Here is a 16,850-nt window from a genome sequence, read left to right as displayed (position 1 = left end):
ATTCAACAGAAGATCTCTTTGTTTCTTGGGACCTATAACAAGCATCTCTGTTTTGTCCGAGTTTAAAAGTAGAAAGTTTCCAGCCATCCACTTCTTTATGTCTTAAACACAGGTTTCTAGCGAGGGCAATTTTGGGGCTTCACCATGTTTCATTGAAATGTACAGCTGTGTGTCATCCGCATAGCAGTGAAATTTAACATTATGTTTTCGAATGACATCCCCAAGAGGTAAAATATATAGTGAAAACAATAGTGGTCCTAAAACGGAACCTTGAGGAACACCGAAATTTACAATTGATTTGTCAGAGGACAAACCATTCACAGAGACAAACTGATATCTTTCCGACAGATAAGATCTAAACCAGGCCAGAACTTGTCCATGTAGACCAATTTGGCACAGACACGGTCTCAATGGGGAAAGCTGAGCTGACTACGCTGACTGTGCTAGTGGCAGACTCCACTAAGCTGGCAGGCTGGCTAACAGCCTGCTGCCTGGCCTGCACCCTATTTCATTGTGGAGCTAGAGGAGTTAGAGCCCTGTCTATGTTCGTAGATAAGATGAGAGCACCCCTCCAGCTAGGATGGAGTCCGTCACTCCTCAACAGGCCAGGCTTGGTCCTGTTTGTGGGTGAGTCCCAGAAAGAGGGCCAATTATCTACAAATTCTATCTTTTGGGAGGGGCAGACAACAGTTTTCAACCAGCGATTGAGTTGTGAGACTCTGCTGTAGAGATCATCACTCCGCCTAACTGGGAGGGGGCCAGAGACAATTAATCGATGCCGACACATCTTTCTAGCTGATTTACACGCTGAAGCTATGTTGCGCTTGGTGACCTCTGACTGTTTCATCCTAACATCGTTGGTGCCGACGTGGATAACAATATCTCTATACTCTCTACACTCGCCAGTTTTAGCTTTAGCCAGCACCGTCTTTAGATTAGCCTTAATGTCGGTAGCCCTGCCCCCTGGTAAACAGTGTATGATCGCTGGATGATTAGTTTTAAGTCTAATACTGCGGGTAATGGAGTCGCCAATGACTAGGGTTTTCAATTTGTCAGAGCTAATGGTGGGAGCCGTCGGCGTCTCAGACCCCACAACGGGAGGAGTAGAGACCAGAGAAGTCTCGGCCTCCGACTCCGACTCGCTTAATGGGGAGAACTGGTTGAAAGTTTCTGTCGGCTGAATAAGCGACACCGGTTGAGCATTCCTACAGCGTTTCCCTCCAGAAGCCATGAGAAAGTTGTCCGGCTGCGGGGACCGTGCGAGGGGTTTATACTAACGTTACTATCTGTACTTACTGGTGGCAGAGACGCTGTTTCATCCTTTCCTACACTGAAATTACCCTTGCCTAACGATTGCGTCTGAAGCTGGGCTTGCAGCACAGCTATCCTTGCCGTAAGGCGATCATGCTCCTGTATATTATAAGTACAACGACTGCAATTAGAAGGCATCATGTTAATGTTACTTAGCTTCGGCTGTTTGAAGTCCTGACGAACCATGTCCAGATAAAATCTCCGGGGTGAAAAAGTTGAATGAAAAAAGTTGAGTGAGGGAAAAAGTAAAAATATGAATGAAAAAAGTTGAGTGAGGGAAAAAGTAAAAATATACGGTAATGCAAAGTAAAAAACCGTCAGGTAGCAAAGTAAGATCGGCAACAAAACGCACAGCAGCGTAAACAAGTCTGCAAGTTGTGACCGGAAACAGGAAACCGGAAACCCGTCAGAAAATGACTCCGATCAAACCAGGCCTCTCGTAAAACAATAAGTAACACAATAAGATCATTATACAGTAACCCAACTGTCCAGGTAGAAACACAATAAGATCATTATACAGTAACCAGTAACCCAACTGTCCAGGTAGAAACACAATAAGATCATTATACAGTAACCAGTAACCCAACTGTCCAGGTAGTAACACAATAATATCATTATACAGTAACCCAGCTGTCCAGGTAGAAACACAATTAGATCATTATACAGTAACCCAACTGTCCAGGTAGTAACACAATAATATCATTATACAGTAACCAGTAACCCAGCTGTCCAGATAGAAACACAATTAGATCATTATACAGTAACCCAACTGTCCAGGTAGTAACACAATAAGATCATTATACAGTAACCAGTAACCCAACTGTCCAGGTAGAAACACAATAATATAATTATACAGTAACCAGTAACCCAACTGTCCTGGTAGTAACACAATAAAATCATTATACAGTAACCCAACTGTCCAGGTAGAAACACAATTAGATCATTATACAGTAACCCAACTGTCCTGGTAGAAACCCAATAAGATCATTATACAGTAACCCAACTGTCCAGGTACTAACAGATCATTATACAGTAACCAGTAACCCAACTGTCCAGGTAGAAACACAGTAAGGTCATTATACAGTAACCCAACTGTCCAGGTAGTAACAGATCATTATACAGTAACCCAACTGTCCAGGTAGTAACAGATCATTATACAGTAACCCAACTGTCCAGGTAGTAACAGATCATTATACTGTGAGAGAAGGACTTGGCCGTACTGCAACGCCATGAGTAACATTTGACCCGTAGCCGTGAATGTCTTAAAATCAACTAATGGTGGATTTAAAATGCAGCACGTCATGGTGGCTCTACTGGGTTTGAAGCCTAGGTTAACCTAATCTGTTACTCAAATTAAAGTACATTTAGCATTTGATGTAAATGTATGTGTTATCCTGATAATCCTGATGTTTGAGCAGCTGCCTGCATTCACATGGCTGTTGAGAGAGAGATAGCGGAGATGAGAGAGAGATGAGAGAGAGATGAGCGAGAGATGAGAGAGAGAGATGAGAGAGAGATGAGAGAGAGAGAGATGAGAGAGAGATGGGAGAGATGAGAGTTGAGATGCTGCTGCTGCTGGTGGATTTAACACCCTTCCTACAGGACACAGATTCCATGAGAGAGAGAGAGAGAGAGAGAGAGAGAGAGAGAGAGAGAGAGAGAGAGAGAGAGAGCGAGAGAGAGAGAGAGAGAGAGAGCAAGAGCGAAAGAGTGTGTGAGAGAGACAGAGATATGCGAGAGAGATGCGAGAGAGAGATAGAGAGCGAAAGAGTGTGAGAGAGAGAGTGAAAGAGATGCTGCTGCTGCTGCTGGTGGATTTAACACCCTTCCTACAGGACACAGATTCCATGTGAGGGCGAAAGAGAGAGAGCGAGAGAGAGAGAGAGAGAGAGAGAGAGAGAGAGCGAAAGAGAGAGAGAGAGAGAGCAAGAGCGAAAGAGTGTGTGAGAGAGACAGAGATATGCGAGAGAGATGCGAGAGAGAGAGAGAGCAAAAGAGTGAGAGAGAGAGATGCTAGAGAGAGAGAGAGAGAGAGAGAGAGAGATTAGAGAGAGAGAGAGATGAGAGAGAGAGAGTGAAAGAGATGCTGCTGCTGCTGGTGGATTTAACACCCTTCCTACAGGACACAGATTCCATGTGTGCGAAGGCTTAGTTGTGATAATCTTCCTCCGCTGGCTGCAGTTGTAAGCTCCACTACATCATGCTATGGCGCTAGGCGCTAGCTGCTGTCTGATACACCCTGGCTAGGTCTCAAATGGCACCCTATTCCCTATATAGTGCACTACTTTTGACCAGAGCCCCATAGGGAATAGGGTTCCATTTGGGACGGGCCTCCAGCATAACGCTATGAGCCTGTTGTTGAAAAGCCACAGTGTTGGCATGGCAGCCATCTAAATCAACATACAAAGATAGAGCCATGCTTCATCCAGGAGAAGGATTCCTTCAGTAGTACTGAGACAGTGTCTATGTCCTAAATGGCTCCCTGTTCCCTATGTTGTCCATAGGGCTCTGGTGATAGGGCATAGGGTGCTATTTGTGAAACACCCCCCTTTAATGCCTTTTAATATGCAGGCAGAACCCTGATGATTTATCCAGGGTTTTCTTTCTCACAAATTGTACCCTATTCCCTATATAGTGCACTACTTTTGACCTGAACCCTATGAACCATGGTCAAAAGTAGTGTACTATATTGAAAATAGTGCGTAATTTGGGAAGCAGCCCCAGAACTGAAATATGACGTGTTGATATGATACGGGTTATTTTCTGTAGTATTCTGTCGAGATACATCAACCCCATGACTGACTATATAAATATACCATCTCATTAACTTATACTTATTAACTAAACCTCTACTGTCATTCGCTTGTTTTGGCACTGCCTCTCTCTGAAATGATACCCTGCTCATAGGTCCAACCCTCATCATCATTATTCTGGGACTAAACCTTTCTCCCTTTGATGGTGGGAACAGAGAGAGAGACAGAGAGAGAGACAGAAAGAGCAGTCAGGTAGAGAAGGGGTCAATTAGTAATTCTCTCTCTCTCTCTCTCTCTCTCTCTCTCTCTCTCTCTCTCTAGGTTGTCCTGTGGCTATCAAGAGAGTGGGCAGGAACAAGAGGATCTCTCTGGCAGCTGCCACCATGACAGCCATGGAATCAGACCCCTCCAGACTCCAGGGGCCTTCGCCCTCCTCCTGCTCTCCCTCGTTCATTCATCCCCTCCGCCTGTTCCAACTGTCACCTATCAAGATCCCCTTTCGCCTGTCTCCACCTGGCCCAGGTAAACAACCTCCTGTGATTCCTGGTTGAAATGCACCCTATTCCTTGTATAGTGTAATACTTTTAACCACGGCCCATAGAGCTCTGGTCTAAAGTAATGCAGTACATAGGGAACTGGGTGCAATGTTATAAGTTGTGCACTAAATAGGGAATAGGGGGCTATTTCAGATACAGCCTCTGTTTAGCCAATCCAGGATGTGTATCTGCAGTCTGTTGATGTGTTTTAGGTTGTGTTGTTTAAGGTCTGTGTTGTTTAAGGTCTGTGTCTATTGACCTAACTGCAGGGGTTTTGGCCTCATTATTACCAGCGGGTCTTTAACTAAGGCTGTTGCTGTATGTCCTAATTGGTGAATTGTAATTGCAAATATGTGGCATTATGCCAACGGTAACATTAAAGAGCTTTGTTTTTATTGTATTTAATACAGAATCTTTCTTTGAACTACAACAGGCTTCTTTCTACATTGAATTTTATAGTAGTTCACGCGAGAAAGGTTTTATTTTTGCCAGCAGGATTAGGGTCATGGTTGAAATATGAAGCATCCTCAACTTGAAATGATATTATTGTGTTTCTACCTGGACAGTTGGGTTACTGTATAATGATCTGTTACTACCTGGACAGTTGGGTTACTGTATAATGATCTTATTGTGTTTCTACCTGGACAGTTGGGTTACTGTATAATGATATTATTGTGTTTCTACCAGGACAGTTGGGTTACTGTATAATGATCTTATTGTGTTTCTACCTGGACAGTTGGGTTACTGTATAATGATCTTATTGTGTTTCTACCAGGACAGTTGGGTTACTGTATAATGATCTTATTGTGTTTCTACCTGGACAGTTGGGTTACTGGTTACTGTATAATGGTATTATTGTGTTTCTACCTGGACAGTTGGGTTACTGTATAATGATCTTATTGTGTTTCTACCTGGACAGTTGGGTTACTGGTTACTGTATAATGATCTTATTGTGTTACTACCTGGACAGTTGGGTTACTGGTTACTGTATAATGTTATTATTGTGTTACTACCTGGACAGTTGGGTTACTGTATAATGATCTTATTGTGTTTCTACCTGGACAGTTGGGTTACTGTATAATGATCTGTTACTACCTGGACAGTTGGGTTACTGTATAATGATATTATTGTGTTTCTACCTGGACAGTTGGGTTACTGTATAATGATGTTATTGTGTTTCTACCTGGACAGTTGGGTTACTGGTTACTGTATAATGATCTTATTGTGTTTCTACCTGGACAGTTGGGTTACTGTATAATGATATTATTGTGTTTCTACCTGGACAGTTGTGTTACTGTATAATGATATTATTGTGTTTCTACCTGGACAGTTGTGTTACTGTATAATGATGTTATTGTGTTTCTACCTGGACAGTTGGGTTACTGTATAATGATCTTATTGTGTTTCTACCTGGACAGTTGGGTTACTGTATAATGATGTTATTGTGTTTCTACCTGGACAGTTGGGTTACTGTATAATGATCTTATTGTGTTTCTACCTGGACAGTTGGGTTACTGGTTACTGTATAATGATCTCTTTCTACCTGGACAGTTGGGTTACTGGTTACAGTATAATGATGTTATTGTGTTTCTACCTGAACAGTTGGGTTAATGTATAATGATATTATTGTGTTTCTACCTGGACAGTTGGGTTACTGTGTAATTATATTATTGTGTTTCTACCTGGACAGTTGGGTTACTGTATAATGATATTATTGTGTTTCTACCTGGACAGTTGGGTTACTGTGTAATTATATTATTGTGTTACTACCTGGACAGTTGGGTTACTGTATAATGATATTGTTGTGTTTCTACCTGGACAGTTGGGTTACTGTATAATAATTTGTTACTACCTGGACAGTTGGGTTACTGGTTACTGTATAATGATCTTATTGTGTTTCTACCTGGACAGTTGGGTTACTGGTTACTGTATAATGATATTATTGTGTTTCTACCTGGACAGTTGGCTTACGGTTACTGTATAATGATCTTATTGTGTTTCTACCTGGACAGTTGGGTTACTGTATAATGATATTATTGTGTTTCTACCTGGACAGTTGGGTTACTGTATAATGATCTTATTGTGTTTCTACCTGGACAGTTGGGTTACTGGTTACTGTATAATGATATTATTGTGTTTCTACCTGGACAGTTGGGTTACTGGTTACTGTATAATGATCTTATTGTGTTTCTACCTGGACAGTTGGGTTACTGTATAATGATCTTATTGTGTTTCTACCTGGACAGTTGGGTTACTGTATAATGATATTATTGTGTTTCTACCTGGACAGTTGGGTTACTGTATAATGATCTTATTGTGTTTCTACCTGGACAGTTGGGTTACTGGTTACTGTATAATGATCTTATTGTGTTTCTACCTGGACAGTTGTGTTACTGTATAATGATCTTATTGTGTTTCTACCTTGACAGTTGTGTTACTGTATAATGATGTTATTGTGTTTCTACCTGGACAGTTGGGTTACTGTATAATGATATTATTGTGTTTTTACCTGGACAGTTGGGTTACTGTATAATGATGTTATTGTGTTTCTACCTGGACAGTTGGGTTACTGGTTACTGTATAAAGATCTTATTGTGTTTCTACCTGGACAGTTGGGTTACTGTATAATGATCTTATTGTGTTTCTACCTGGACAGTTGGGTTACTGGTTACTGTATAATGATCTCTTTCTACCTGGACAGTTGCGTTACTGGTTACAGTATAATGATGTTATTGTGTTTCTACCTGGACAGTTGGGTTACTGTAATAATGATATTATACTGTTACTACCTGGACAGTTGGGTTACTGTATAATGATCTGTTACTACCTGGACAGTTGGGTTACTGGTTACTGTATAATGATCTGTTACTACCTGGACAGTTGGGTTACTGGTTACTGTATAATAATGTATTGTGTTTCTACCTGGACAGTTGGGTTACTGTATAATGATTTTGTGTTACTACCTGGACAGTTGGGTTACTGGTTACTGTATAATGATGTATGTGTTTCTACCTGGACAGTTGGGTTACTGTATAATGATATTATTGTGTTTCTACCTGGACAGTTGGGTTACTGTATAATGATCTTATTGTGTTTCTACCTGGACAGTTGTGTTAATGTATAATGATATTATTGTGTTTCTACCTGGACAGTTGTGTTACTGTATAATGATGTTATTGTGTTTCTACCTGGACAGTTGGGTTACTGTATAATGATATTATTGTGTTTCTACCTGGACAGTTGGGTTACTGTATAATGATGTTATTTGTTACTACCTGGACAGTTGGGTTACTGGTTACTGTATAATGATCTTATTGTGTTTCTACCTGGACAGTTGGGTTACTGGTTACTGTATAATGATCTTATTGTGTTTCTACCTGGACAGTTGTTTTACTGTATAATGATCTTATTGTGTTTCTACCTGGACAGTTGTGTTACTGTATAATGATGTTATTGTGTTTCTACCTGGACAGTTGGGTTTCTGTATAATGATATTGTTGTGTTTTTACCTGGACAGTTGGGTTACTGGTTACTGTATAATGATCTCTTTCTACCTGTACAGTTGGGTTACTGGTTACTGTATAATGATGTTATTGTGTTTCTACCTGGACAGTTGGGTTACTGTAATAATGATATTATTGTGTTACTACCTGGACAGTTGGGTTACTGAATAATCATCTGTTTCTACCTGGACAGTTGAGTTACTGTATAATGATCTGTTTCTACCTGAACAGTTTGGTTACTGTATAATGATCTGTTACTACCTGGACAGTTGGGGTACTGTATAATGATCTGTTTCTACCTGAACAGTTGGGTTACTGGTTACTGTATAATGATCTGTTACTACCTGGACAGTTGGGTTACTGGTTACTGTATAATGATGTTATTGTGTTTCTACCAGGACAGTTGGGTTACTGGTTACTGTATAATGATGTTATTGTGTTTCTACCAGGACAGTTGGGTTACTGTATAATGATGTTATTGTGTTTCTACCTGGACAGTTGGGTTACTGGTTACTGATACTACCCCTCCCCTTCCTTAGTTCTCTCCCTGTACCTCCTCATTGTAAAGGATGAGCAGAGGGAATTTCATTTTGCTGAAGTGGACATGTTTAAATCAAGGGTCAACACGTCATTATTGGATTCAGAAAATGAGTCTGGTACTGTAGGTCATTTACTGTAGGAACCAGACCATGTCTACCTCTATCTCTGTTCTGTACTCTGTTCTCTGTTCTCTGGAATCTCTCTGTTCTCTGTTCTCTCTCTCTGTTCTCTGTTCTCTCTCACTCTGTTCTCTGTTATCTCTCCGTTCTCTTTTCTCTCTCTCTGTTCTCTGTTCTCTCTTTCTGTTCTCTGTTCTCTGTTCTCTGTTATCTCTCTGTTCTCTGTTCTCTCTCTTTGTTCTCTGTTCTCTCTCCTTGTTCTCTGTTTCTCTCTCCCTGTTCTCTGTTCTCTGTCTCTGTTCTCTGTTCTCTCTGTTCTCTGTTCTCTGTTCTCTGTTCTCTCTCTGTTCTCTCTCTCTCTCTGTTCTCTGTCTCTGTTCTCTGTCTCTGTTCTCTGTCTCTGTTCTCTGTCTCTGTTCTCTGTTCTCTGTTCTCTGTTCTCTGTTCTCTGTTGTCTGTTGTCTGTTGTCTGTTCTCTGTTCTCTCTCTTTGTTCTCTGTTCTCTGTTCTCTCTCCCTGTTCTCTGTTCTCTGTTCTCTCTCTGTTCTCTGTCTCTGTTCTCTGTTCTCTCTCTCTGTTCTCTGTCTCTGTCTCTGTTCTCTCTCTGTTCTCTGTCTCTGCTCTGTTCTCTGTTCTCTGTTCTCTGTTCTCTGTCTCTGTTCTCTGTTCTCTGTCTCTGTTATCTGTTGTCTGTTCTCTGTTCTCTGTTCTCTCTCTTTGTTCTCTGTTCTCTGTTCTCTCTCTTTGTTCTCTGTTCTCTGTTCTCTCTCTCTGTTCTCTGTTCTCTCTCTCTGTTCTCTGTTCTCTGTTCTCTCTCTCTCTGTTCTCTCTCTCTCTGTTCTCTGTCTCTGTTCTCTGTTCTCTCTCTCTGTCTCTGTTCTCTCTCTGTTCTCTGTCTCTGTCTCTGTCTCTGTCTCTGTTCTCTCTGTTCTCTGTCTCTGTTATCTGTTGTCTGTTGTCTGTTCTCTGTTCTCTCTCTCTGTTTTCTGTCTCTGTTCTTTCTCTCTGTTCTCTGTCTCTGTTCTTTCTCTCTGTTCTCTGTTCTCTCTCTCTGTTCTCTGTCTCTGTTATCTGTTATCTGTTCTCTCTCTGTTCTCTCTGTTCTCTGTTCTCTGTCTCTGTTATCTGTTATCTGTTCTCTCTCTGTTCTCTCTGTTCTCTGTTATCTGTTATCTGTTCTCTCTCTCTGTTCTCTCTGTTCTCTGTTATCTATTCTGTCTTTCTGTTCTCTGTTCTCTGTTCTCTGTTCTCTCTCTCTGTTCTCTGTTCTCTCTCTCTGTTCTCTCTGTTATCTGTTTTCTGTTCTCTCTGTTCTCTCTCTCTGTTCTCTGTTCTCTCTCTATCTCTCTCTCTCTTACATCAATTCAATTTCAATTTAAGGGCTTTATTGACATGGGAAACATATGTTTACAATGTCAAAGCAAGTGAAATAGGTATTTTTTTTACAGTAAACATTACACTGACAAAAGTTCCAAAAGAATAAATACATTTAACATGAAATAAAATAACTTAAATATAGGTTGTATTTACAATGGTGTTTGTTCTTCACTGATTGCCCTTTCCTTGTGGCAACAGGTCACAAATCTTGCTGCTGTGATGGCACACTGTGGTATTTCACCCAGTAGATATGGGAGTTTATCAAAATTGGATTTGTTTTTTAATTATTTTTGGGTCTGTGTAATCTGAGGGAAATATGTGTCTCTAATATGGTCATACATTTGGCAGGAGGTTAGGAAGTGCAGCTCAGTTTCCACCTCATTTTGTGGGCAGTGTGCACATAGCCTGTCTTCTCTTGAGAGCCAGTTCTAATGCACATTCAGATGTCATAAATCAACACTGCAGAGCTCTCCCTGTCCTCTGCCGTGCCTTGATTGTATTACTGTTGATGATATCTGGAAATGTGCATGTACTCCCTGGCTCATCTACTGTTGCTAGCCCCAATTCTGACTTGTGCTCTGATATCTGCTTCACTGATTTCTGCTCTCGTAAAAAGCCTGGGTTTTCTGTACGTCAACACTAGAAGCTTATTACCTAAAATTGATCAATTGAGTGTGGGTGTGTGGGTTCACAGCTCCAATCCAGATGTGTTGGTCATTACTGAGACGTGGTTAAGTAAGAGTGTTTTGAATACTGATGTTAGCCTTTCTGGTTGTAAGCTTTTTCGGCTAGACAGATCTTCCTAAGGTGGGGGAGTGGCAATCTTTAACAAGGATCACCTTCAGTGCTCGGTTGTCTCTACCAAATTTGATTTGCCGGTTTTAAGCATTAAACTTTCAAATAGCTCTTTGTTGACTGTTGCTGGGTGCTATTGTCCTCCATCAGCACCGGCCTGTACCCTACCTGCCCTAAGCTCTCTCCTGGCCCCTTACACTAAGTTTGAATTTGTCCTGCTAGGTGACCTAAACTGGGACATGCTTAAACCACCTGACCAAGTCCTAAAGCAATGGGACTCCCTAAATCTTTCTCAGATTATCACCAATCCCACAAGGTATGTCTCCAAACACCCAGAAAATGCTACTCTCCTTGATGTTATCCTCACAAATAATCCTGATAGGTATCAGTCTGGTGTTTTCTGTAATGACCTTAGTGATCACTGTTTTACAGCCTGTATTCGTGATGGCTGCTCAGTGAAACGATCTGTCCTGATTTATCATAGACGCTTACTAAAGAACTTTAATGAGCAAGCCTTCCTTCATGACCTGGCCTCTGTAAATTAGTGTAGAATCAGCTTGATCCCCTCTGTTGAAGATGCTTGACCTTCTTATTTGATATTTTCACTGGTATTGTTAACCTGTTAGGGCTAGGGGGCAGCATTTGCACGTCTGGATAAAAAAAATGTACCCGATTTAATCTGGTTACTAATCCTACCCAGTAACTAGAATATGCATATACTTATTATATATGGATAGAAAACACTCTAAAGTTTCTAAAACTGTTTGAATGGTGTCTGTGAGTATAACAGAACTCATTTGGCAGGCAAAACCCTGAGACATTTTCTAGCGTGCCACCCGTCGTGCACTCCATCAACAGCAGGTGCATTTCAAGAGCGGCAAATTTGAATCCAAATAAATGTCAAAATTCAAATTTTTAAAACATACAACTATTTTACACCCTTTGAAAGATAAACATCTCCTTAATCTAACCACGTTTTACGATTTCAAAAAGGTTTTACGGCGAAAGCATAAATTTAGAGTATGTTAGGACAGTACATTTACAAGAGTTGTGTGTAATGTTTTGTCAAGTCAAAGACAGGGTCACCAAAACCATAAAACCAGCTAAAATGATGCACTAACCTTTTACAATCTCCATCAGATGACACTCCTAGGACATTATGTTAGACAATGCATGCATTTTTAGTTCTATCAAGTTCATATTTATATCCAAAAACAGCGTTTTACTATGGCATTGATGTTGAGGAAATCGTTTCCCTCCAATAACCGGCAGTCAAGTCAGCGTCACAAATTAAATAATTAAAATTAGAAAACATTGGTAAAATATTATATTGTCATTTAAAGAATTATAGATTTACATCTCTTGAACGCAATCAACTTGCCAGATTTAAAAATAACCTTACTGGGAAATCACACTTTGCAATAATCTGAGCACTGCGCCCAGAAAAATACGCGTTGCGATACAGACTAGACGTCATGTTGGGGAGATCTAAAATCGAAAATACTATGTAAATAATCCATTACCTTTGATTCTCTTCATCAGATGTCACTTCCAGGTATCACAGGTCCATAACGAATGTAGTTTTGTTCAAAAAAGCTCATCATTTATGTCCAAAAATCTCCGTCTTGTTAGCACATGATCTAAGCCAGCCGGACTTCTCGTCATGAACGAGGGGAAAAAATATATTTACGTTCGTTCAAACATGTCAAATGTTGTATAGCATAAATCATTAGGGCCTTTTTAACCAGAACATGAATAATATTCAAGGTGGACGAATGCATACTCTTTTATAACGTATTGGAACGAGGGTACCCAACATGAACTCGCGCGCCAGGTGTCTAATGGGCCATCATCGTTCCATGGCTCTTGTTCGGTCAGATCTCCCTCCAGAAGACTCAAAACACTTTGTAAAGGCTGGTGACATCTAGTGGAAGCAATAGGAAGTGCCAAAATATTCCTCAGCCCCTGTGTTTTTCAATGGGATAGGTTTAAAGGTAATACAACACATCAGGTATCCACTTCCTGTCAGAAAATGTCTCAGGGTTTTGCCTGCCAAATGAGTTCTGTTATACTCACAGACACCATTCAAACAGTTTTAGAAAATGTAGGGTGTTTTCTATCCATATGTAATAAGTATATGCATATTCTAGTTACTGGGTAGGAGTGGTAACCAGATTAAATCGGGTATGTTTTTTTATCCAGCCGTGTCAATACTGCCCCCTAGCCCTAACAGGTTATTAAGTCCGGATTCCTATTTGACTCAGCCATGCCTCCTTGTCCGTCCAACATTTCCTCATTTCCCACCCCTTCTAATGCGACCTGCCCGATGATTCTCCCTCTTTTTCCCCGCTACAAAGTTTCTCCGCGGTGCTAAAGGAGCTCCTTAAACTTTTCCCCCCAAAAATAATCTGGGTCAGATGGTTTAGACCCTTTCTTCTTTAAGGTTGCTGCCCCATCATCACCAAGCCTATCTCTGACCTTTTAAACCTGTCTCTCCTTTCTGGGGAGGTTCCCATTGCTTGGAAGGCAGCCACGGCACGTCCTTTATTTAAAGGGGGAGATCAAGCTGATCCTAATGGTTTTAGGCCTATTTCTATTTTGCACTGTTTATCAAAAGTTTTGGAAAAACTTGTCAATAATCAGCTGACTGGCTTTCTTGATGTCTATAGTATTCTCTCTGGTATGCAATCTGGTTTCCGCTCAGGTCATGGATGTGTCACTGCAACCTTAAAGGTCCTCAATGATGTCACAATTGCCCTTGATTCTATGCAATGTTGTGCTGCTATTTTTATTGACTTTTGATACGGTAGACCATTCTATTGTTTTGGGCCGGCAAAGGAGTATAGGTGTCTCTGAGGGGTCTTTGGCCTGGTTTGCTATCTACCTCAAAGAGTGCAGTATATAACATCAAAACATCTACTGTCTCAGCCACTGCCTGTCACCAAGGGAGTACACCAAGGCTCGATGCTAGGCCCCACACTCTTCTCAATTTGCATCAACAACATAGCTCAGGCAGCAGGAAGCTCTCCCAGTCTTATACTCATCTGGCCCCTCCCTGGATTTTGTGTTAAACGCTCTCCAACAAAGCTTTCTTAGTGTCCAACAAGCTTTCTCTACCCTTAACCTTGTTATGAACACCTCCAAAACAAAGGTCAAGTGGTTTGGTAAGAAGAATACCCCTCTCCCCACAAGTGTGATTACAACCTCTGAGGGTTTAGAGCTTGAGGTAGTCACCTCATACAAGTACTTGGGAGTATGGCTAGACGGTACACTGTCCTTCTCTCAGCACACATCAAAGCTGCAGGCTAAAGTTAAATATAGATTTGGTTTCCTCTATGTAATCGCTCCTCTCTCACCCCAGCTGCCAAACTAACCCTGATTCAGATGACCATCCTACCCATGCTAGATTACGGCGACATCGTTTTTATAGATCGGCAGGTAAGGGTGGTCATCTCTGTATACCCATATTTATAAAACCCTCTTAGGCCTCACTCCCCCCATCTGAGATATTTACTGCAGCCCTCATCCTCCACATACAACACCCGTTCTGCCAGTCACATTCTGTTAAAGGTCCCCAAAGCGCACACATCCCTGGGTCGCTCCTCTTTTCAGTTTGCTGCAGCTAGTGACTAGAACGAGCCGCAAACAAACACTCAAACTGGACAGTTTTATCTCAATCTCTTCATTCAAAGACTCAATCATGGACACTCTTACTGACAATTGTGGCTGCTTTGTGTGATGTATTGTTGTCTCTACCATCTTGCCCTTTGTGCTGTTGTCTGTGCTCAATAATGTTTGTGCCATGTTTTGTGCTGCTACCATGTTGTGTTGCTACCATGTTGTTGTCATTTACATTTACATTTAAGTCATTTAGCAGACGCTCTTATTGTCATGTTGTGTTGCTAACTTGCTATGTTGTTGTCTTATGTCTCTCTTTATGTAGTGTTGTGTTGTCTCTCTTGTCGTGAGGTGTGTATTTTTTTATCCAAGCCTCGTACAAGCAGGAGGCCTTTTGTTAGGCCGTTATTGTAAATATGAATTTGTTCTTAACTGACTTGCCTAGTTAAATAAAGGTTAAAAAAAAATGTTTTTAAAAGGTCTGACTACGGCAGCGTTTCTCAATAGTAAGGCTATGCTCACTGAGTCTGTACATAGTCAAAGCTTTCCTTAAGTTTGGGTCAGTCACAGTGGTCAGGTATTCTGCCACTGTCTACTCTCTGTTTAGGGCCAAATAGCATTCTAGTTTGCTCAGTTTTTTTGTTAATTTTTTCCAATGTGTCAAGGAATTATCTTTTTGTTTTCTCATGATTTGGTTGGGTCTAATTGTGTTGCTGTCCTGGGGCTTTGTGGGGTCTATTTGTGTTTGTGAACAGAGCCCCAGGACCAGCTTGCTCAGGGGACTCTTCTCCAGGTTCATCTCTCTGTAGGTGATGACTTTGTGGGGTGTGTTTGTGTTTGTGAACAGAGCCCCAGGACCAGCTTGCTCAGGGGACTCTTCTCCAAGTTCATCTCTCTGTAGGTGATGACTTTGTTATGGAAGGTTTGGGAACCGCTTCCTTTTAGGTGGTTGTAGAATTGAACAGCTCTTTTCTGAATTTTGATAATGCAGAGTCTCAATTTGGTGTTTGTCCGATTTTGTGAATTCTTGGTTGGTGAGCGGACTCCAGACCTCACAACTATAAATCTCTCTCTCTCTCTCTCTCTCTCTCTCTCTCTCTCTCTCTCTCTCTCTCTGTCTCTCTCTCTCTCTCTCTCTCTCTCTCTCTCTATCTCATGCATATTGATGGATAAGTAGAGTATTTTTCTGCATCATGCAGGTGGATGGCCAGGGGCATATGGGTTAGAGAGGTTTGGGAAAGAAAAGTCAAGGAGAGAGGAGAGGAAGACTGTTTTAGTCAGATCACTAGCCTGTCAGAGTGTGTGATGAAGTCTGTTTTAATCAGACCACTAGCCTGTCAGAGTGTGATGAAGACTGTTTTAGTCAGACCACTAGCCTGTCAGAGTGTGTGATGAAGACTGTTTTAGTCAGACCACTAGCCTGTCAGAGTGTGTATGAAGACTGTTTTAGTCAGACTACTAGCCTGTCAGTGTGTGTGATGAAGACTGTTTTAGTCAGACCACTAGCCTGTCAGAGTGTGTATGAAGACTGTTTTAGTCAGACCACTAGCCTGTCAGAGTGTATGATGAAGACTGTTTTAATCAGACCACTAGCCTGTCAGAGTGTGATGAAGACTGTTTTAGTCAGACCACTAGCCTGTCAGAGTGTGTGTAAGAACAACCCTGCTTCATAATCACCCCTCCCTCCCTCCCTCCCTCCCTCCCTCCCTCCCTCCTCCCTCCCTCCCTCTCCCTCCCTCCTCCCTCCCTCCCTCCCTCCCTCCCTCCCTCCCTCCTTACCTGCATGCCTCCCTCCCTTCCTCCCTCCCTGCCTCTCTCCCTCCCTCCTTACCTGCCTGCCTCCCTGCCTCCCTTCCTTCCTCCCTCCCTGCCTCTCTCCCTCTCTCCTTGCCTGCCTGCCTCCCTGCCTCCCTTCCTCCCAGCCCCCCTTCCTTCCTCCCTCCCTCCCTGCCTCCCTGCCTTCCTGCGTAGTATCTGGCAGCAGATTCACACACTAACATTGCCTGGGTTGAGAGGATGGAGTACAGCAGTCTGCTCTATGTCTGCATCCCAAATGGAACCCTATTCCCTATACATATAGAGGATTAATTTAGAACTGAGCCCTATGGGCCCTGGTCTAAAGTAGTTCACTATATAAAGGGAATAGCGTGCCATTTGATACAGAGCCCAGGATTGTTCTGCTTTGACCTCCATGGACACTTAAAAGGGAAGTACAGTCACTGCACAACGTGATTGTTTGTATTGTTCCCATAAACCCCTCTGTTTATTGAGTTGATACTGTTGGAGGTTTTGTTGGTG

The 16,850-nt window shown here is 41.8% G+C and overlaps 1 protein-coding gene across 1 annotated transcript in view; it reads left to right on the top strand.

Moving 5' to 3' along the window:
- Window positions 1-16,850, top strand: part of LOC106577380 (transcription elongation regulator 1-like protein) — a 231,532-nt gene that overhangs the window by 53,759 nt on the left and 160,923 nt on the right. Inside the window, exon 5 of the mRNA XM_045701115.1 lies at window positions 4,386-4,586. Within this exon, the coding sequence (XP_045557071.1) occupies window positions 4,386-4,586 (201 nt within the window). The remainder of the gene's footprint in view (window positions 1-4,385; window positions 4,587-16,850) is intronic.

Source organism: Salmo salar, chromosome ssa18, assembly GCF_905237065.1.
Source record: "Salmo salar chromosome ssa18, Ssal_v3.1, whole genome shotgun sequence".
In the NCBI taxonomy this organism is placed as follows: domain Eukaryota; kingdom Metazoa; phylum Chordata; class Actinopteri; order Salmoniformes; family Salmonidae; genus Salmo; species Salmo salar.
The sequence above is the reverse complement of the archived record's forward strand: the minus strand, read 5'-3'. Positions and strand labels throughout refer to the sequence as shown.